This window comes from Ascaphus truei, chromosome 2 (genome assembly GCF_040206685.1).
Source record: "Ascaphus truei isolate aAscTru1 chromosome 2, aAscTru1.hap1, whole genome shotgun sequence".
Taxonomy (NCBI): Eukaryota; Metazoa; Chordata; class Amphibia; order Anura; family Ascaphidae; genus Ascaphus; species Ascaphus truei.
Window position 1 is genome coordinate 98,063,642 of NC_134484.1, and position 23,551 is coordinate 98,087,192.

Below are 23,551 nucleotides of genomic sequence, written 5' to 3' on the forward strand. Positions count from 1 at the left end.
GGGGGCGTGCGTTCGCGTGTGTGTGCGGCAGTCTGCTGGGCGATGTGTGCACATCATCCCCAGCAGACTTTTTCAAGAGTTGAGGAGGCGGGGACGGGGTGGGGCTACAGATGGCAGCTTAGGGATCGAAGTTGCAGTCTTGAAATCATTCTCAATGATTTCATTGGCTGCCGAGGTCCCAATGATGCTGCTGCAGCTTCAAAAAACGACTTGGGTTGTTTATTGAAACTGTAGCCAGCGTCAACTCCGTACTTCGGAGACAGGGCAGCTGCTACCCTGACAACCACAATTAACTTTAAATACATTTTTTCGGACGGCAGCTCACACGTAAGCACGCCCTCAATCCGAAGTCAGCACCCTGAACGAGGCCGTAAGACACACGCTTCCGCTAGCTTGCGGAAGCGTGCGCGAGCCCCTGCTAAAGCCGCTTTCATTGCGCTGCAGGGGCTCAGTGTTGAGCGTGAGCGCGCCTTATGCGCTGACCCTGGATGCAGCCTTACCCTCTTTGCCTCCTCTGCTGTCTGCGGGGCCCTGCAGGGGATCTGTGCTTAAGACCCCTCTGGCATCAAAGTGGTTAAACAAAAAGTATTTCTTACCTCTTCGTTACCCCTGGTAACATATACTTTATCAGACCCTTTGATGGGATGTTTTTTTTTTTTTTTTTTACACATTAGGCAAAACGATATACTGTATGTATTTTTAAGCCCTGGTTACCTCATCTGCAAGTGTTCAATGATAATATTTGTGGGATTTTTGCTGGACCCGTAGCTCTCTCCTTTTAGGGTTTGAGCCCAAGTCTGAAAAGCTGCTAAACCCCGGCTTGGGAAACGCCACTTCAGATCGCAGTGAATGTGATGCAGAACTGGCTGCTTTCACTTTTGTTGTGAAGCTTACATGGCTTAAAGTGAGCGCACCGCGCAGGAATACACGTGGAGACTCCGGTGGCGGGCTAGAAACCCCTTATTTGTATGGTGTAAATGCAAGTTGGTTATTTGCTTGGTTTGTACTTTTTATGTCCCCAGTTTGCACCCACAAGATACTTTATTCTGACTATGCTGTGACCTTTAAATAACCCACATGTTACACTCGCCCAAAATACTGGTCAACACTCGCTTGGCGTTTATTATTCCATACCTTCCAGTCGTTGTTTTTTTAATTTTTTTAAATTTTTTTTTTATTATTATTATTACTATTGTTTTTTACTCGCAAAAATGTCAAATCAGTTGTCGGAAATTGAAAGCATAAAAGTGAGAGAGAATCCTGCAGTAGACATCTACTGTTCTCACGCTGGGTGATGCACACATTCAACACTGAAGGGGTTAACCGATCAATATATGTGCTTATTAAAAATGCTACATGCAACACATTGAAAGGCAATGCGCACAGACCACTAGAAGAGCATCTCTTGTATTTATCGAGTGGGGGTTGTTTGTTATTTTTTGTTTGCATTGTTGAAGTTTTTTATTTTTTCTGTTTTTAGACTAGTGAAAAAAGTTTGATTTTAAATGAATCCATTAAAGGGCAGTCAATACCGGCCCACTGCCCGTCGTCTTTGGTGCTTAGTCACATCTACAGGGCAGGCGCCCGCAAAATATGGCAGGCAAAAGTAGCGAGGAATTCTTAAAGCATGACTCTGCGTTTCCATGTGCCCAGCAGGAATGAGAGGACTGGAGCGGAGGAATGGGGGAAATCCCTGTGCGGACCCCCGCATAGAGTACTCCTTTAACCCTTTCGCTGCGAGTGGGGCCTGTAACGTGTGTTTTAAGTACCCTTTACTTGAACTGAACCAGTTAAATACTTACACTCTGCAGGTTTTATAGTCCTGTTTTTCAACCGAGGTTCCTATGACCCCATGGGTTCTGCGGGCATTCCTAAAGGGTCCCTGCAATTTTCAGGTCATTTGAAAATTGTATCAAATACAGAAGAATTTACAATGCATCTGCTCTCAAACGCGCTATTAGAGAGGGTTGGGGTTCCTTACAATGCATCTGCTCTCAGACGCGCTATTAGAGAGGGTTGGGGTTCCTTACAATGCATCTGATCTCAGATGCACTATTAGAGAGGGTTGGGGTTCCTTACAATGCATCTGATCTCAGACGGGCTATTAGAGAGGGTTGGGGTTCCTTACAATGCATCTGATCTCAGACGCGCTATTAGAGAGGGTTGGGGTTACTTACAATGCATCTGATCTCAGACGCGCTATTAGAGAGGGTTGGGGTTCCTGAGACTTTAACAATATAATTTTAAGGTTCCTTAACCAAAAAAGACTGAAAAGCGCTGATCTAGTAGCTGTATCGCTCCGTAGATGAATAACTTACTTGCACAGTGGCTGCTTCACAACTGCATCCCTGCATAAAGCAGGCGCCACGGCATTCACTCTCAGAGTAGGCTGATTTCCATGGTCTATGTTCAACGGGCGTCTTAAGTTTTGAAGTCTAAATCTAACTTTTGTTCAATCCATGCACTGCTTTTGGGGAAAAAAAACATTTTTTTTTAAACATAGGATTGAAGCAGGGGAACTCCAAAGCTGAACCCCATTAATTTCAGCTCCACCGTCTCCCTTCTTCCGGAGAAACTTGCCTCCATAGGGGGTGCCGGTAGTCGCTCTGCTAGCAGGGTTCACGTAATGGTGGCGTTTCAAAGCTCCCGTGCCCTGCAGGCCAATGGGAAGCCGTGACGTCATCAGGTTCGGCTTCCTATTGGCCCGCGTGACTGGAGGCGTGAAACTTTGTCGAGATACTTGCCTCCGAAGGGGTGCCGGTATCTCAGGAAGCAGGATTTCCCCAGAGCTCAAATTAATGGGGTTCAGCTCCGGTAAAAATAATCGTGTATGAATTGCTCCTTTAGTCTGCATTCCAAGGTTAATGCGTATTTTTTACATTGGTGAGATGCAGTGGGGGGGTCTCTGCAGCTGAACCGCGTTCATGTCTGCTCCGGGGACCCCCTGTATTCATAGATGCTTACCGGGGGGAGGGGTCGCCCGTACTTCCTGGTTGTTTAAATTGCCATTAGTAAGCCATTGCGGCTCCCTATGACCCGCGTGACGTGGGAGGTTTAAACATCCATTTTGTTTCCCCTGGCAGGGGGGAACCGGCAGCACTTTTCCTGGTACGTATCTCATGGCTCCGGGTGTGGCCAGAGCCTCAATGAATGCAGTGTAGCCCCGGGGGCGCCCTGCTTCCCAACCATTTTCAAAATCGGGGTGCGGGGTGAGTAAAAAAATAAAAGCTTTCTGTGCCGTTGGCGGGAGTACTCCTTTTAATTCAAGCGAGCCTATTGTTTTTGATTTCCATGTTTTGAATACTGTAGTGCGTGCAATAAGAGACAATCACGAGCGCCATACTGTCCCAACATATTTGAGCCGAGTACGCAATGGCACCGTGTGACGTGCATTATGGCAGCAAGACACTCGAGGTATGGCTCCAGCTTCCATTTAATGTGTACGTGCAGTGTAATTTCAGTGTACACTTCAATGGCTGTGTCTTGGTAATTTGAAGCATTTTAAAGAATAATGGAAGGCAGCTGTGTGTCTTTTTTTTTTGGTTGTTTTTTTTTTTTTTAAAGTAATTTGTGAGTTTCCAAGTTTTTGTTTATACGGGAGCTCTGAAGACGGGATTTTTGGGTCGTTCTTGATGTCCGTAGTGATCAAGTTCAGTCCTGGAGTGCCACCAAGATGCCAGGTTTTCAGAGCAGTGCATACTGTACCTGTAACAAAAGGTGCTAATGCTACATACAATATGACAAATGATATAGTTATCTTGTATATTATACTTATCTGTTTTTCTTAAGCGAGCGTCATTTAGTTAAATTCTTTGGCCAAAGCATGCCACGGTGTCACCTCTTTTGTAAATCCTAACACTACTGTACCTGCAGGAAAGGGGACACCTTGGCATGGTTTGGCCAAATAATTGAACTAAATGACCCTAGCTTATGAAATGAAAAAACGATAACTAATGAACTATATAATTTTGTATCATTTTTTATAATTTTGACACCGATATACATGGTTGTGGTGTGTTTTGGGTTCTGAGCTTGTGTGTGGGTGTGTGGGTGTGTGGGTGTGTGTGTGTGTGTGTCTATAAAAGTTGTCTTGACATTGAATTAACCAATTAATTATTACTTAATGTCTTACACTGTCCTGTTGCGTGAATCTCTTATTTACATTTTGACTAGGTAAACTAAATCAGATGATCCGGAGGGCAGTAAAGTGCAGGGGATAAGAAAATAAAAATTAACAAAACCATCCAAGTCTCCCGTTGTAAAATTTTTTAAATAGTTTTGCAAATATTTAGGCACACATTTTCAAAAATGTCTAGTTTGGGAGGTGTTAAGGATTCTTGGAGTATATTCCAAATAATGCCGCTTGGCGCCTGAGAAATCGGAAAGAAATGAGGAATTCAACGTGTTATATTGTTGGGCACTTTGTGCTTTAATAATAATTTTGGGATCTGAGCTCATTGATCTTAGGCCTTGGCCATGTTTGGCGCTTGCTCGCTCTCGCTTGCTGCCGCTCGCTCTACCAGGAGCTTTTTGCTGTCCTTACAGAGGAGACAGCAAGCGCTTGGGAGGCGGGTATCACTGTGTGTGTGTGTCACTCGGTAGCTGTCAGTGTGTGTGTGTCACTGGGGAACGTGTGTGTGTCTGTGTGTGTGTGTGTGTGTGTGTGTGTGTGTGTGTGTGTGTGTGTATATTATATAATATTTTAAAAATTAAAAAAAAAGACATGTGAGAATAAATTATTTATTAACATTGTGCAACTTTGATAGATATATTCACGCACACACACGCATACACACATGCACGCACACGCACATGCATACACATGCACACACACACGCATACATACACACACGCACATGCACCCACGCACATGCACACACGCACATGCACACACACACATGCACAAACACACACATACACAGACACACACACAGGAGATATGGATCGGGGCAGAAGGGGGACAGGGATCGGGCAGAAGGGGGACAGGGATCGGGCAGAAGGGGGGCAGGGATCGGGCAGAAGGGGGGCAGGGATCGGGCAGAAGGGGGGCAGGGATCGGGCAGAAGGGGGGCAGGGATCGGGCAGAAGGGGGGCGGGCCGGGGGCGGGCGCGTCACTGGCCGGGGGCGGGCCAGTGACGTCACGGAGCTGGTTCGCCCTCATTGGGCGAACCGCTCATGTGACCGGCCTGTCTCGCCGGCAAGCGGAGGAATGTTAAATTCCCCTAAGACCTGCGCTTCCGCAAGCGCAGGTGAGCCCCTACTAAAGCCGCTCTAATTGCGGCTGTAGGGGCTCAGTGCTAAGCGGGAGCGCGACTCAGCACGCTTCCGCAAGCACGCAGGGAACATGTCCGGGGCCTTATACTATGCACGCGGGGTGCTTTTTCTTTAGCACAGTGTTGTGTTTAACGGCAAGTATTTAACAAAAGCACTGGTTCAAAGTTCTCTTCGTAAATGGATATGCTTTGTTAGGCTGGGGCCATGGTGCCGAGCGAACAGACTGCCTTTAAAGCAGTGTTTGCGTCCGTGCGCGCGTTGCGCAAAAAATCAGTTCAAACTGATTTCTTGGCGCGACAGGCCGGTCACGTGAGCGGTTCGTCCAATTGGGACGGACCAGCTCCGTGACGTCACTACCACGCCCACGGACGGCGCGCGTACCATGGCGGAAAAATGCACCCGCTTCACATCTCCGCACAGGCGAAGACACCATGTCCCCAGCCTTAGGCAGCTGTGAGTGACACAATGTCAGATGTCGGGTAATCTCTGCACTCGGTTTTCTCCAGAAGTGTGAGGGTAAACATCAATGTAGGACCGTGGCTAATTTCCAACGTTCAAAAGCATCTGCTTGTGATTTTTCTAGATTACTGGGGATAGAGTAATTAATTGTCGTTTTCATAAAGAAATATTTGGTATGGACAACGTGACCCGTGTTTCAGAGAGGAAGAGGGACGATCCCACCCGGGCCCTGAGTACACCACGTGTCCTGTGGTATGTTTCATGGGTGCCTTGGTTTTTTCCTCTAGTCAGACAAATTTTGCTAACTTTACATCACTTTTAAATGTTAACCAAATTATTTGAAGAGGGGGAGGGGTTTGTAACCTTCACCAAATCTCTTGTTGGACTTTGGGCACCTACAGGGTAATTAGAAGTCTTTCTTTTCCTCCTAATTTCTAAATAGTTGTTATGCCACCTCCAGCTATAATTGGAAGAACATTTCTTTGTGCACATTTAAAAAAAAAAAAATTATTTTAACCGTTTGAGTGCCGCAGCCCCTCCTGCACTCCGATCACGTGATTGCTCCACCTTCAGTGAGAGTGGTTATCCCGCTTCTGTCAGCCATCAGTTCAGATCGTCCTGGGCTGCGATCTTCCCTAAGGCAACTAGCATTGGGGTTTTTTTTTTGTGGATGTAGCAACTATGTTTTTGGGGCAGCCAGGCTGCCAGAACCCATGATGCAGTAGCAATGCCCTAGTGCAAAGGGTTAAGAGATCTCTTGTTTCCCGTTCCAAAGGTTTTTATTTTTTTTTTAGTCTGTGGGGTCATGCCGGAGGGATAAGTATTTAAACCATTACATGTCTGGGTGGTTAAAATGGCGCACTCCCCAGACCCCAATGCAGTGCAAAGGTTACCATGTTAGCTCCCAAAAGCTAGAGATTGGGAGCAGGCCCTGTTCAGAGGGACATGATACGAACAAGGAGGCTGAGAGCCGGTTACATTGACCCTTTGAATGCTATGTCCCCTACGGCACTCTGATCACAGGACTGCTTCGTGCCCGTTCCCTCACTGATGTCGGAACAGGAATCAACCTTTGCTCATTAGATTGTGTTCAGGATGCAATCTCCCCTAGCAAAACGTCTCCCGCTGATGTAAACCCCCCCCCCCCCCCCCCCCCAATCCATTTCACGGTGTAAAATCTGCATACTGATTTGGGCGGTTTCATCAAAATTCCCCTTTGGTTACAACCCGTGGCTGGATTTGTGGGATCCAATCCGCGGATTTAGTAATATGTCGGGGAAAGATGCTTAAGAATCCGCCAACGGATTGCTGGATCCGCGGATTGGATCCCACAAATCCGGCCACGGGTTGCGGAATCCACAGTCTATTGGTAATAATAAAAAAATCTGCAAAACGCGAATCGCCCTTTTTGAGATTGATCTGCTGAAATTTGCGGGCCACAGGAACCGGTGGATCTGCTGCGGATCCAAATCCGCCCCCAATTTTTTTTGCCCATCTCTAGCAATGACATTCTGGGGCACTCAAAGGGTTAATCCGGTTTATTGTTTGTTTCTCTGCTTGGTGAGATTGCCGTGCCCGTTCATTATTCTCCTTTTTGTTTACTCCCCTAGTTGCTGATATGTGTTCACGATGAGCGGGATGGGAGAAAATCCCTCTGACCCGTCCAGGGCAGAGCCAAGGAAGCGCAAGGAGAGCCCCGACCAGCTTGGCCCCAGGTAAGCTTCCTACTAAAATCTGGGCAAATAAGCAGCTTTAGTGGCAAACCTTGGGCAAACCACTTCATATTCCTGTGTTTCATATGCTGTAATTGGATGTACAGTAGTATCGAGAGACAGAGAGACAGAGAGACAGAGAGACAGAGAGACAGAGAGACAGAGAGACAGAGAGACAGAGAGACAGAGAGACAGAGAGACAAGCATGTAAGGTGCCGTCTCGGGGGGCGGCAAGAGTTTTTTTGTGATATATAGGATTAAAGCAGGGGGTCTCTGGAACTGAACTGCATTAAAGTCTGCTCCGGGGGCGCCGGTATCTCCTGCTCGGGTTTAAAGCTCCCGGTCACATGGGCCAATAGAAAGCCACATATGACGTCACGGCTTCCTATTGGCCCATATAATGGGATATGTAAACCTGAGCTGCGATACCGGCGCCCCTTAATGAGGTAAGTATCTCAGCAAGCAGGGGTCCCGGAACGGAAATTAATGAGGTTCGGCTCATGTTTCTGCCATACCCGATAAAGGACCCTGAGCGGTTGGAAAGCTTGTAACATATCAACTGCCTGTTGGTCCAATCATAGGTATCATACCCCCTACTCCCTCTCCCTCCTTAGTTACTACATGGAAGAAAGGACCGACACGGCTCCAAACCATTCTTTGCATGATTCCATGGGACTTTTTGAGATGAATCCTCTTGGATTCCTCTTCCTGATCAATGCAGAACATAATCTGTCCTACAAAGACGGAGCAGGAAGATTAGGATATAGCCCCTGGACATCCAGATCCCATGACGTAGTAACTACGACTATAGGCACCCACATGGTTAACAATTTCCACGCTCTGTATAGGGACTCTTTACTATTTGCTTTCTCACACACAAAAAAAATCACAAGATATTTTTGGACATTAAAAGAAATGGCTATTATTTCTTCCACTGTTAATGACTTTGCTGCCTAATGACTCAATGCTCAGCCCACGAGATCTGAGGAGACAATAGCGATGCTTTTACAATAGGAGATAAAGGCTAGGTTGCCATAACGGCGTTCCCTGTACGTGTTGAGGGCTGGCACGCCAGGACTCCTAATGACATGCAGCGAACATCATGCTATTTATTCTACGGGGAGATTGCGCTCACTGCTGCAGTGGGACCGCCTCCACTTCATGTCACTGCGGGCCCTATGTAACCATGTGATCGCTACCGGAAATGGTCACGTGGCCCTGATCCCTGGAGAGTGCTGCCAGCCTTCCAGCAGCACAAGAGTTAAGATTAGAGATGGGCGAAATGTTTGACAGAATCCGAGTCGGCCATGGATGGACCAGTCCCGTTCAGCTGCAGAGTCCCGCCCATCAGGCTCAAAAAGGCACATATGTTGGGTTTTGTTTTCTTTCTATTATTTCAAGTCGATCAGACGGATTCTGGATCTGAAACCGTCAAACGGGATTGTTACAGTAGGAGTATATAAATAAGGGTGCAGCATCAATTTTAAGCCATTGTCGCAAAATACAATAAAAAATAATATTCAGATTAAAATAATAAGGAATTGTTGCAGGCCCAGTGCCTGCCCCATGGAGCTTACAATCTGTGTGTTTGGTGCCTGAGGCACAATGAGATAAAGTCACTTGCCCAAGGTCACAAAACGCTGACCTCTGGTTCCCCTGATTCAAACTCTGTGTCGTTGTTTAGAGTCCTGCGTTTTACTCACTGAGCCGCTCCTCCTCCCGCGTTTTACTCACTGAGCTGCTCCTCCCGCGTTTTACTCACTGAGCTGCTCCTCCCGCGTTTTACTCACTGAGCTGCTCCTCCCGCGTTTTACTCACTGAGCTGCTCCTCCCGCGTTTTACTCACTGGGCCGCTCCTCCTCCCGCGTTTTACTCACTGAGCTGCTCCCGCGTTTTACTCACTGAGCTGCTCCTCCCGCGTTTTACTCACTGAGCCGCTCCTCCTCCCGCGTTTTACTCACTGAGCCGCTCCTCCTCCCGCGTTTTACTCACTGAGCCGCTCCTCCTCCCGCGTTTTACTCACTGAGCTGCTCCTCCCGCGTTTTACTCACTGAGCCGCTCCTCCCGCGTTTTTCTCACTGAGCCGCTCCTCCCGCGTTTTTCTCACTGAGCCACTCCTCCCGCGTTTTACTCACTGAGCCGCTCCTCCCGCGTTTTACTCACTGAGCCGCTCCTCCTCCCGCGTTTTACTCATTGAGCCGCTCCTCCCGCGTTTTACTCACTGGGCCGCTCCTCCTCCCGCGTTTTACTCACTGAGCCGCTCCTCCCGCGTTTTACTCATTGAGCCGCTCCTCCTCCCGCGTTTTTCTCACTGAGCCGCTCCTCCTCCCGCGTTTTACTCATTGAGCCGCTCCTCCTCCCGCGTTTTACTCACTGAGCCGCTCCTCCTCCCGCGTTTTACTCATTGAGCCGCTCCCGCGTTTTACTCATTGAGCGGCTCCCGCGTTTTACTCACTGAGCCGCTCCTCCTCCCGCATTTTACTCACTGAGCCGCTCCTCCTCCCGCATTTTACTCACTGGGCCACTCCTCCTCCCGCGTTTTACTCATTGGGCCGCTCCTCCTCCCGCGTTTTACTCACTGGGCCGCTCCTCCTCCTGCGTTTTACTCACTGGGCCGCTCCTCCCGCGTTTTACTCACTGGGCTGCTCCTCCCGCGTTTTACTCACTGGGCCGCTCCTCCCGCGTTTTACTCACTGGGCCGCTCCTCCCGCGTTTTACTCACTGGGCCGCTCCTCCCGCGTTTTACTCACTGGGCCGCTCCTCCTCCCGCGTTTTACTCACTGGGCCGCTCCTCCTCCCGCGTTTTACTCACTGGGCCGCTCCTCCTCCCGCGTTTTTCTCACTGAGCTGCTCCTCCTCCCGCGTTGTTCCGCGTATTTAAATTGAATCAGTCGGCTGATTAAAATTCGCGTGGCTGAGACCCAATGTGGAACTTTACCGAATCTAGCGGTAGTTCCGTCGTTCGGATTTCACTCCGCGGATCGGATGTGACTGGGGAAAATCCGCGGTTTGGATTCAGACAGGTTCGCCCGTCTCTAGTTAACATTGCTTTTATTTTCATAGGTCTCATCACGAACACTCTGCTTTGAGAAGCTCCAGCAGTGCTCTTTGTTCCCCCCGGTGCATTGCGAGCTCTTCCCACCGATGCATTGCGAGCTCTTTGTTCCCCCCGGTGCATTGCGAGCTCTTCCCACCGGTGCATTGCGAGCTCTTCCCACCGGTGCATTGCAAGCTCTTCCCACCGGTGCATTGCGAGCTCTTCCCACCGGTGCATTGCGAGCTCTTCCCACCGGTGCATTGCGAGCTCTTCCCACCGGTGCATTGCGAGCTCTTCCCACCGATGCATTGCGAGCTCTTCCCACCGGTGCATTGCGAGCTCTTCCCACCGGTGCATTGCGAGCTCTTCCCACCGATGCATTGCGAGCTCTTCCCACCGGTGCATTGCGAGCTCTTCCCACCGGTGCGTTGCGAGCTCTTCCCACCGGTGCGTTGCGAGCTCTTCCCACCGGTGCGTTGCGAGCTCTTCCCACCGGTGCGTTGCGAGCTCTTCCCACCGGTGCGTTGCGAGCTCTTCCCACCGGTGCGTTGCGAGCTCTTCCCACCGGTGCATTGCGAGCTCTTCCCACCGGTGCATTGCGAGCTCTTCCCACCGATGCATTGCGAGCTCTTCCCACCGGTGCATTGCGAGCTCTTCCCACCGGTGCATTGCGAGCTCTTCCCACCGGTGCATTGCGAGCTCTTCCCACCGGTGCATTGCGAGCTCTTCCCACCGGTGCATTGCAAGCTCTTCCCACCGGTGCATTGCGAGCTCTTCCCACCGGTGCATTGCGAGCTCTTCCCACCGATGCATTGCGAGCTCTTCCCACCGATGCATTGCGAGCTCTTCCCACCGGTGCATTGCGAGCTCTTCCCACCGGTGCATTGCGAGCTCTTCCCACCGGTGCATTGCGAGCTCTTCCCACCGGTGCATTGCGAGCTCTTCCCACCGGTGCATTGCGAGCTCTTCCCACCGGTGCATTGCGAGCTCTTCCCACCGGTGCATTGCGAGCTCTTCCCACAGCAAAGCGATTTTAATGCCTTCTGATATATTCAGTTGATCTCACATTTCCGGGACCAGAAGCCTCCGAGTAATCCCGTCTTGTGACTGCCTTGTGTGATTTTACATACATGTGTAACGGCTGGACCCCCCTTGTCTGACCCACCCAATCTCATATTGGCCCGTGTGGTCTAACCGGTCCCCATTATAAGGTCTTGTGTGGTGGTGCACCTGCTAGTAACAGGACTCCTGAGTCTCCCGCTTGGTGTTATAGAGGATGGCAGCAGGACAGGTATCTGAGGTAGTGGTTACGAGTCCAACTTGCTTCATGTGCAGCGCCTCCACCTCATCAGGATCTATGCTTCCGCAGGGAGATGGTCCTGGTGAGGAACTCCTTCTCGGTGGTGACTGCCACTGCAGAGTAATCTCACACTCACACAGTGGGGTCTTCTTTGAACATGGCATCTTTATTGTAGATTGGGATGTAGCAGACTGCCCCATGCAGCTACCGGCTCTAGCCGCACATCTCTCCGTGCTGTCCCTTTGCCAGGTACGCCCTCCCGTATTGAAGTGGGATTCCCGTTCTCCTAGGGAGATCACCACTGCGCCAGGTCCCTGGACACAGTGTGGCTTAGACAGACTTGATTGGTCACTCTGCTACCGCTAGTTACAGCACTAGGGTCACAAAAGTATTCCTCCAATCCCTTATGCAGGAGCATACATTTTACCAGATGCTTCACACAACTGCTGGCTAACACAACACTAACTAACAGTGCTGTGCCCTTTATACCTCAGGGGGCAGGCGCATCTCTGATGTCACTATCCAGGGACTCAGAGCATACAGCCACTCCCTTCCTTACACAGGGCACCACACCAGGGTGTGAGGGAAAACCTCCATAACTACTGTTGGCAGACCTCTATTTACCAGGACTTACTGCCAACAGGGAATATGTACGCAGTCATTATTATGCATGGCTACACATGTTATGTTTGGGATTACAGATTGCTGAAGTGAAGGTCCTGCAGTGTGATAGGTTGTGTTACAGGGTGTTATATCTCCCATGAAACTTTGCTGAATTTCTGCAGGCCATGCGTAGGAAAGGATATCGCACACGTTTGAGAAATTTATTAAAGGTGCAATCCCCCTCCTTGGGCCTTTCTGAGTGCAAGAAAGGACTTTTGAAAATCCCTGCTGCTTGGGATTAAACAACATGGCAGACAAAAGCCTTAATAACGATCTGGTGATGTCTCTGCCCTCAGACTGTGGGTAGTCAACTCCAGTCTTCAAGGGCCACCAACATTACAGGTTTTCAGGATGTCCCTGCTTCAGCACAGGCGTCTCAGACTTTGACTGAGCCACTGGTGCTGAAGCAGGGATATCCTGAAAACCTGACCGGTTTGTGGCCTTTGAGTACTGGAGTTGGCTACCCTTGCCTCATGCAAAACAGCAGGGCTTTTCAACCAGTTGCCACGAAGGGGCCTGATAAGGGAACATTTAGTGGCAGAAAAGCCACAAGCTTATGCCATTGTACATACATTTAAAAAACGTGACCATGTATACTATTGTATAATGTATACTATTTAAACATTTTGCTTGGGCTGCTGAGAGTCCCATATCGAGTTGCATATCGAGGTCCTTTTGTAGGCCGCATTTGCACGCAGGCCACAAGTTAAAGAGCCCAGCAATACAGTCGGAGGAGAAAGCCAGGGGATCGGAGTTTGGGTGCATTCAGCAATCGGAGGATCCGTTATAAATCTGTAGATTGGGACTTTTGTCTTTTGAAAGTATTCTTACATAATTAATTATTGTAGTTTGTCCTGTACACCACCTCCTTCTCTGGGAGGAATGCAGAATGTTTTCAGAACTCACAATTACTCAACCACTAAACAACCACGTAATCTAGAAGAGGATCTTTTCAGCCATCTTTGTTTATGCTAAAGTTCCCAGAAAAGCCCGTTTTGGAGTTCTACAGCATTGGGGTAATAAAGGAGAATCTCTGTAATAAGACGAGTTGCAGAGAGCGAGTTCCACCTAGCAGCGCAAAAAAAATGATGCATCAGTGCAATTGGCTTCCTTAGCTTCAATTACCCTTAAAATAATTGTCTTCCCTTAGTTTCTGTTTATGAAAAATGAACATGACTCGTGCATGGTCTGAAACACTGAAACCGCTCGGCTACTTACGTCTGTTTGACTCATGCTGGCACCATAATTACTTTGTAAACACAGGTTAAGCTAACAGTGTCAATTACTATATCATGTCATTTAGTGATAAGATAATTTGCCAAACATAGTAAAACCATTTGTTTACCGTGAAGTATTATATTTAAACATTTATTTTAAAACACTTGTCTGTTTTTGTTATTTAGTATTTTTTTAAGTAGCGTCAACCTGTAGCCCAAGGGAGGGGGGGGGGGTGAGAAACTCCAGTCTTCAAGGGCCAACAGGTCAGGTTTTTAGGATATCCCTGCTCCAGCACAGGTGGCACAGTCGAAGGACTGTAGTTGCCCTCCCCTGGGGGTTAACTTTTTGACGGCCGCCATCACATCTTCCGTCTCCTTGTCCATTCAGACTGCGCTCCACAGCGGCGCAGAACGCCATCTCCCTTAGAAAACGAGTCCCTGGAGTGCCAGACCTCCTGGTGGGGTGCGGGGTCATAGGGGATGAACTGTCGCTTTAAAGACCATCACAACATAATGTTTGTGTTCAGTTTGTTGGAGGCTTCTTGGCACTTGCAGGGTTAAGAATTAAGCTCCGAAAAAGGATTTGAGTTAATAGAGCTGGGATAAACCCGCTTCGCCTCTTTAGTCATCGAGCCAGTAATTTACTGGGGCCACGACACACACATGACACATACAGTTGGCAGCTAAAGCAGCGTGCCATGTTTGCGACCTCAGCGATGAAACTAGTGTATAGCAATGAAGTGTAACAGGTTTTCCCCACCCTCTCGGAGATGTCACTATCACACGGTGTTTTAGTGCTGGTTACCTGCTGAGTTTCTGCCGGTGTTAATGGGGAAGACAGGACAGGCTTTTGGGGTGATGGTTGGTTCTTTCTCACTGGTGCGGTGCCTCCATCTCCAGGAGTACTGGATGCAATCCCTGCAGGAGAACTCTCTTCTGATACTCCCCCTGATTAATTGCAGTCTCAGGCCGGAGGAGTATATAATAAAAGGAACGGCTTTACTCTTTAACAGCGAATACAGCATATAACTGGATGCACTCTCTTCCTTCTTATGGCTGGTCTCTGGATTCAACCCATGAGGCCCCAAGGGCCGATTCTCATCTCCTCCTCTATCCCCGGGTGGAATAGGGGGTAGTCTCCCACTCACACACCCTGAGGGAGATGATATCTTCACAGATCTCCTTAAATTTGGCTCTGCAGCCCCTTTTGATGGTCCAAGTTCTGAGCCCCTGGTTGGGCAGTACACAGGCCTTAATCTGCCCCCCCCCCCCCTGTTACTCAAGGGAGCTGCTTACTGCAGGGGAAAACCCGGATTAATCCTAACATTACCTGTGCTGGTACCAGGGCTTATGTGTTGGGCAGGGCAGATACGTAGCCAAATGGATACATGGTTACAGAAGAATAAGGCTTTATACTTTCTTTAGCCTCTACGACTCTCTCCCCAGGACAAAATGGAGGCATAATGGCCTACTGTAATACTTCACACTGTCTAATCTGCAAAAATAAGGAGACCATGGCAAAGGAAATGCCTTCTCTTGGTTACCTATGAGGGGATTGGATTTGTATATGTAGTTCTAAAATAAAACGAGGCCTCCTTTTCCTAGTTTTTTGTTTGAAAGTGTTTCACAATGAACACTGATCTTTTAGTTTTGATTGCAAACTGCTTGGGATGGGCAAACCGGATGCTCTTCCAGATGTTAAAAGTCTGAAGACTTCTGCAGAACCCATCAGCTGCAATGAATCGTCCCGTTATCTTTCCTGACAAACGTTGTGCTTTCCAGAAGCTCTGGTGTTGATAGGGTTGGGGCATTTCTCCGGCTCTGTACTTGTAGTCTTGTTCTTCTAACAGGATAATATGCTTGTAGGAAACGCGGTCTGTGGAAATCTCACGTCTGGACCCAAACCTGAAAGTGCCTTTGAACAAACCTTTATGGAAAAAGATGCATGATTGCAACATTGTAATATCAGTAAGGCACAGAAAAAAGCTTTTTGTGGGTGTTCTGGTATTCATTTTCAGAGGCTCGTTTACTGAAGCTTGAGGACAATACATTCAGGAAGGCTATTGGACAGTATTTTACTTAAAAGATCGCAGATGCATGGAATAGTATCCCAGCAGATATGATACCGTAATAAGTAATTGGGCTGTATATAAGGGATACCTAAGGAGGGTGTTTGTCTTTACAGTAAGTGGGGAAAATAAGCCATGGTTGGGGGTCAATAGTTCTTCCTCACCGGCTATCGGTGTGTTTCATTTTCTTATCTCCTCGCCTTTCTTTTTCAGTCCAAAGCGAAGCACCGAGAAGCGTAACCGTGAGCAGGAGAATAAATACATCGAAGAGCTTGCAGAGCTGATTTTTGCCAATTTTAATGACATCGACAACTTTAACTTTAAACCTGACAAATGTGCAATCTTGAAGGAAACTGTGAAGCAAATTCGCCAGATCAAAGAGCAAGGTAAGATGTCTGAGGAGGACATTTTGGATAAGTTGAAGTACGAGAGAGACGCTTTTCTGTATGTGTGTACAATCAAGCACCCCCTAAGTTGCAGGTTGAGTTTCCTATTGCTCTTGTTTTCACATAAAACCTTTAACTATATTGGTCCTTTACTTGCATTGCATGCTAGTTTGGGGGATTCCCATTCTCGCAAAATGGAGCAGTGATGACTGCTTGTCGCATAAACATTTCAGACCATCTGTGTGTTAAATATGGTTTATACGTATGTCCTCTGCATTTACACTGCAACAGCAAGTCCCACGCATGCCCTTCGTACCCATCCCCACTAACCCCTCCACTCGCTCCTTCCTTAAGCCCTAATGAGCGTAGGCAGGTACTGCCAGGATTTAAAATACAAAAAAGGAGGTGAAAGTGCGCAGCTAATACATGGTAAGACATACAAAGTGAATACAATGTGAAATAAAACAATATTGTGGACCTTGTAGCTGTAGAAACACTAATGATGCGTCTGCAGCCTTTCTTGAGGGGTGGCTCGACACCCCTAGAACTAGAGAAACGACAAAAGAACAAGGCGCACAACGCACAATTAAAAAAGTGAATTTTACTAAAGGATAATAAGTTCTGCGTACATCAGAAATAATTACCATCTTATCACCTTGAGACGGAGTGAGTGTATCCCACGGATTCGGAGGGCTCTCCTGTCTGGATAGATGACCGCTGGTCTCCTGTTTCCTCCCCTGCATTGGGCGATGAGTGACGTTTCCAGCTGTCCCTCTGTGTGGTAACCCCACTAATCCATTGCTTGATTTTATTTATTCTGATGTACGCAGAACTTATTATCCTTTAGCAAAATTCACTTTTTTAATTGTGCTTCACTATGTGCGTTGTGCGCCTTGTTCATTTGTCGTTACTGCAAGGATTTCACTGCACAGAGCATCGCATTGACAGCTCTGAAAAATAAAAGTAGTGGAACTGCAATATAATAAAAACTAAAACCAAATAAAGTGCTCTCAAATATGAGATGTGGAACCATAGGAGCCTACTCTTGTCCCTTGCCCTACTTCCCTGCCCTTTAGATTGCTGGACATTTTGTGTGAATAACATTTATAAGATGCTGCTTAGCAATTATCTGTATTATTATGGCCATCCGTTTTTATTAGGAACCCATAGTATAATTCAAAGCCATGTTATAATGCTATATTAATATGTTTGAGGCTGTTACTGAAATTCAGCACTTGTTAGTCACAATCATCGTTGACCTGGAAAGCTTACAGTGTAATACGTTTTCCTATCCATTACGTTTGAACAACGGACTGTATTTAACCCACTGGAAAATTTACAATATTTACCATTTAAAAATGTATATATATTCAGTCACTTTGGATTATCCTCCCATCTGCCCAGTCGTTATCAAACCGCTCATTTCCACTCTTCATACACCCTCTGTTTCTCGGGCTTCTCAGTTCTTCATTTTAGGTTTCACTTGTATGGTCGCAGTTAGTCTTCCAGTAAATGCGTTTACAGTATTGGGTTGAGTAATAATATCTGAAAACTCTCGGCCCAAATCGTAAAGCAAGGGCCCGTCTATACCATGAAACTCAAATTGAAAATCCAGTTTCAGGGCAATTTATCTGGAGAAGTTCAACGCATCCTCCCTATGGTTTAATGAGGTGTGGCCCCAATGAAGTTCATCTGTTAAGCTAATATATAAGATGCATTCATGAGTGACTCTCCTGTGGAATCCTACAAATGTTTGTTCTTCGAGCTGAGAAATAATACTTGTGAACAAAGTGACGAAGTTCCCTGAAATGGAAGTGAAGTCTTGGGTTTGACATGCTTCACATGTACATCCACATACAGCTCAACCCCCTTATAACGCTGTGCTTGGGGTCCAAAGAATCACATCGCGCTATAAGCGGATCGCGTTAGAAATAATGTAAAATTGTATGCATTGTACAATAAAGTATTTAAGATACCAATAATCGTGTTGTAAAGTATTCATAAATACTAAAATTGGGAGCCACGCTTGCATCGCGTTATAAGCGGATTCGCGTTGTAACGGATCGCGTTATAACGGGGTTGAGCTGTACATTTTCATTTTTTTAAATTTAAAAACAAAAACCCTTTGCCACAAATCATCTTTTCAACTAAACAGTTATTATTGGTTTAATTCCTGACCCTGGCATATAGGAAACAAGAATGCACTGCGCACCATATAAATGGTACAGATTAGATGGCAAACCAGGCATATTCTAACGTGGATAATTCCCCAATACAATAGAAATTAGAAAAAAACCTAGAACTAGGTGCAATGATTATGAATGGTTGATAGGAACAGCAGGGCTCCTTTTTAATTGCCAACCGTGCCAGTGATGAAATATATAACCTCTCTAAACAGATTAGTTGGGGGAACTCTAGTAAAAATGCTTTGACAATGAGTGTGGAGCCGGTGTCCCTGTAGCCATGGCAGCAGCCCCATTGTCTTGTGCGAGGATCTTGTGATTCGGTTTTTAGAAATCTTTTGTGGTTACATGCTTGTATTTTTGTAGGTATTTCTAAATTTGTATAAAATAGAAGCTGTTCTCTTATTTAAAAAAACAAACGCTTTTGAATGTTTCCCAGACTAGTTTAATCTGTGGTACCATTAGATTGCACATTTTGATATTTTCAAGAAATCCGTGTTGGTATATATTCTGTAATAATATGAATCGTGCTCCTGGCTGCTTTTTTTTTTTTTTTTTATCCCTAAAAATGAATTGTATTAAACATTATACAAATTCACTTTTAGCCTAAGGCTGCGTCCATGGAAGGACAGTCAGCGCTGAGCCGTGCGGACGCTCCGCGATGAGCCCCATCATCCTCAATGAGGATGCCTTGAGAGGGGGCTCCCGTGAGCGTCCGCAGGCGTGCTGAGGCGCAGGGATTTTCAGCCGACAGCAGGACCTGATTCTGAGCGCGCTGTCGGCTGAAAACCTCCAGAGCGAAGCAGCGTCTTGGCGTCGGCGCTTTGCGGGCTATTGGCCCAGTGACGTCAGTGCCCCGCCTCCCGATCGCGCACACTGGCTCGTCTGCTAGTTCATGCAATCGCTCCTGAGCCTCAGCGTGAGCGCGGAGGAGCGCTGACTTTCTAAACTATGGAAGCAGCCTAAGACGGCTGGGCTTCTGTGCATCATCTGCACATACAACACATACACGTGTGTCTTCCTGATTCCCGACATGTATCATTAACATGCAGTTCTGGGCATTGTACATGTCGCTGGTAATGACGCGCGGGAGCTTAACCGTTTGTTTACATTGAAATGTAAGTGTGGGAGACGTCGGATAAAGAGCCGGTCATATTCACATGTTCAAATCCCGGCAAGTGTGACTCGTGTTTCGCAAAGCGTTTCGGATAACATTACTATACTGGAAACATTGTTGTTGTTTTCTAAATAAACTACCCGTTTAGGTGCACACGGGCTGGAGCTCTCTCACCGGTTTTTGAAGAGCCGCCGTCTTGGCGCTCTACCACCATAACAAACGGACTTCCCATAGCTTTATTATTTGCAGATGTGTCCCCATCTAGAACTAGAAGTCTGTTATTTGCAGACACAGACATAAAAGCGCAGCAGTTCTGTGCCTGTAGGTTTTTTTTCAATCGCTTTATAAATCTCACATTCTGTATCTAGATTAGGCATCAGTTAAGGAGAACGGTATATAATAATAACAATCATTTTAACAAACCAACTTTGTGATTGGATGTTAGTAGAAAAGTGGAATGAATGTTTGTAAAACTTCACTGAAGCACAACTGTAACTGCACCGGGTACCTTTAAAGGTGCTGTCTCACACAGTGAGCCAGTTGAATTGCTTAGGGGCCTCTGAATGGGGAAGTGTTAGTCAGTCCCATGTTTTCTTTACCCTTATCCCACCCTGTCCTTAGCAGAGAACCAATAAGTTTGTGGAGAGGAGGGGCTCTGGCTGTACAAGCCATTGCTGAACACACACAGGGACATAAAAGGGAGCAGCCAGAGGAAGTCAAACCCCTCCCATGTATAGCATTAAAAAACAAACTACAGGAGGGCTCTGGGCATGCAGTGGGTTCCGTTCTAAGGGCCCGCCGCAAAGCGAAAATCGCCGGAAAGCGGAACCGGCGATTTTCGGTGTGTGCGCATGCGTAGACCGGCAATTCGCCCTTCTACGCATGCGCAACCTCGGAAAAAACCCTCATTCTGCGCATGTGTGACCTCAGACCGGCCCGTTCTGCGCATGCGCAGACATGGCGGCCCCCTGCTCGGTATCGGCGGATCGCCGAGAAGCGGGCCTTGCTGTATGGGCGTCTAGCTTTGGGTAAAAAGAGTTATCAGTTGTCCAGGTGCAATCCCTGGAATTAGTTCACTTTTGTCCTAGGAGGGACTGCCCCTTTAAGTGAGGACCAGTGTAAGAGTAGTTACTGCAGCATTAGGCTTCGTCCCCAGTGATCCCGTCCAAGAGACGGTCCTCTATGGGGCCGGCAACAGTCCGCGTGCAAGCTCAAAGCGCGATGGTGCGACCATATTTTCACAAGGCAAGAAATGTGTCTTTTGGCGCAATGGCCTCGTCACGGCGGTGGTTCAGCCAATGGGGGCGAACCAGCCGCGGGACGTCATGGCCGCGCACCCCCCCCCCCCATGCCTCCCTGTTGCGAGTGATCTGAAGTCCACAGATCGCTCGGGAGAAGGGCACGCGCGCACTCACTGTAGCTGTAGCCTTCGGGTTCAATCCCACAGCTATTTCTTGTCTCTGTGCTACAGTGACCGCAAACGGCGTCGAGCTAGCGTCATGCAAACCAAGTAAAACGGGACCTGGGTGAGCAGCAAAACCTTTTTGTTTGTGTTTAATATTGGGCGGATTCAGTGACTAATTTAGGAATCGCACTGCGAGGTTTAACGTTGCCATCGTTTAGAGAGTTTCCCCGCGCTCAGACCCTCCTGCGTTTGCTCAGCCATCTCATCCCAGGGCTCTGAAAGCAATTCCTGGCATAGCTGCTCTCACTTTCTCAGCTGCGGTGGGGGGCGGGGAGAAAACGGCCTTACGCCTGGACTGGTGAGATCTGCTCGGGGGGGAAACTGCGATTTTGCTAACGAGGATGATGTGTGTATGTGAAAAAAGGGAGTGACGACAAGATTTTGCTCAGGGCTGCTCCCAGTGAGAGCGCGTGCAGCTGTGCTGCAAGCTTTACTTTTTCCCTGCACTGTGGGAGATTTCAGCAGCCAGATGATATATAGTACATTAATGTTGAAAAGATAAACACATTCAGAGTGTACAGGAAGGGCCTTGTGTTTTTATGCTAGCAGAATGCTTCCTAATGAATACGAATGTGATGCTGGCTTCACAGAGCCATATGGCAGCTTTTCTAATTTTAGTATAGTGCAGATGTATAATTGTCTCACTTGCTTACCTCCTAAAGCCTTCCTGAGCAGCAACATGTCTTTAACTCCTTTGATTCCCGAGGGCCTTACAATGTCTTACAAAGCATTTAAAGGACCAATCCAAGCTGGTTTTTTATTTTCTTCTTTTGTTTATTTTTTATTTATTTTAACATTGGATTGAAGAAGGGGTCCCCATAGCTGAACCCCATTAATCTCAACTCCGGGGACCCTCAGCTTCCAGAGATACAAGCTTCCGAAGGGGGTGCCGGTGTTTCCTTCCTGGAAGTTTGAAGCTCCTGCGTCATGCGGGGTCAATAGGAAACCGCACAGGATGAAGTCGCGCCATCGTATTGGGGCGCGGGAGCTTTGAAAAGCGGCCATTACGTGAACCCTAGTACCGGCACCCCCTTGGGAGGTAAATATATCCAGAATCAGGGGGATCCCCTGCTTCAATTCTATGTAAAAAAATAAATATGGCCAGCTTGGATTGCTGCGTTTAAAGGGAGGAACCAAAAGACAAACCATGGAGCATTCAGAGTGGAACAGACACTGCGACCCAGCGAAACTGATGTGCCTATGCACACTGAGGAGCATCTCCAAGCCAGAGGTTGTCCCAAGAATAATACTATGAATGCATCGGGCTGTTTGTTGGTTTATTACTACAGTTCACGTGGAACAAACAGTTGGGTTCCCAAATTAATTCCATCTGTCAAATTCTGAATAGGTTATTTTGATAATACACTGATTTTTATTTTTTTATTTTAAAGCGGCAATCACGCTGTTTGTGCTTAGCAGGATCACTTCCTCCTTATGAATCCGGAAGATCCCGGTGATGAGGAATTCAGTGGCACCCTCATGCAGTGCTATGTATCCCATCGGCACCTCGTACAAATAAATGGTGTTTTCGCCTTTACTATCAGATTGATCTGCAACACGTTTCACAACCAATGAAAATGAGACTGCAAAAGTTGCATCGATTATAAGGCTTATTTGCCAGATGTATTAGGCTTGTATTGCGTGGAGTGAATAAAATGAGTAGTGTTAAGTTATTGCACCTTTTTGTATATTAAAGCTATACTATAAATGCATGAACTTGTAGAAGTGTGTGCACGTGAAGGGGATTCATCGTATCCGGGTTTATGGGTTGTTGTAGTTGACCTTATTCATAGTCACTGGTTGAATTGGATAAAATTGCTCTTTTTAGGTGTGACGTAAGCCCATACATTCCCGGGGCACACTTCATTATATATTTTGCATGGGTTTCTGTATAAACTCCGAAATCTGTCGCTTATCCCTCAATCAACGACTCTCATTCAACCTGCTAAGGCCCAGATTTACTAAGCTCTCAGCTTATTTAATGTGATGTGAACCTAAGTTGCTGCTCATTAATCATAACGCAGTATTCACTAAAGCAGATAATGTGACGTGAACCATGGCGTTATTTGTAATGACCTTTATTATAAATGACGGCCTAAATAAGATTCATCCCATATTCACTATGCTTTTTTTTTTTTTAATGTTGACATTTTTTTTGGGCACTCCTTTTTTTCCCCTCTCCTTTTTTTATGGGTGGGAAGGTGTGTTGTTTTTTTTTTTTTTTTAGCCAAACACCAGTATTTTCAGTTTCTGGGGGGGGGGGGGGGGGGAGGGGGGTGCTGGTTCCCGTGCTACTTACCGGTGATGTTTCCGGGTATAAATCTCCCTCAAGGGAAACAAAATGGCTGCCAAATATCAGGCCTATAGGAAACTGCAATATCATAGGTTGTGGCTTCCTATTGGATAGTCATTTAAAACTAGCAAGTATTTTAGGAACAGAGGGGTCCCCGGAACTGAAAATGGCGTTGTTAAGCTCTTGAGGGTTGCCCCTGGTATTAATCCTGTAAACATAAACAAATATGGAGGTTAGGTAGGGTGCATTGCGCCTTTAAGTTACAAAAAATATCTTCACTTATGTAAACGCCCTTGATTGCTTAGAAGTACATATTGAGCAAAAAATGTAGTAACTACAACATTCCAGTCAAATAGATAAAAATGTCAGCAGCTA

The 23,551-nt window shown here is 47.1% G+C and overlaps 1 protein-coding gene across 4 annotated transcripts in view; it reads left to right on the forward strand.

Moving 5' to 3' along the window:
- NCOA2 (nuclear receptor coactivator 2) overlaps positions 1-23,551 on the forward strand; it is a 213,215-nt gene that overhangs the window by 129,632 nt on the left and 60,032 nt on the right. For all 4 annotated transcript variants that reach the window (XM_075583705.1, XM_075583726.1, XM_075583711.1 and 1 more), the window contains 2 exons: positions 7,345-7,449; positions 15,946-16,118. In XM_075583705.1, coding sequence (XP_075439820.1) covers positions 7,364-7,449; positions 15,946-16,118 — 259 coding nt within the window. In that variant the 5' untranslated portion in view covers positions 7,345-7,363. The remainder of the gene's footprint in view (positions 1-7,344; positions 7,450-15,945; positions 16,119-23,551) is intronic.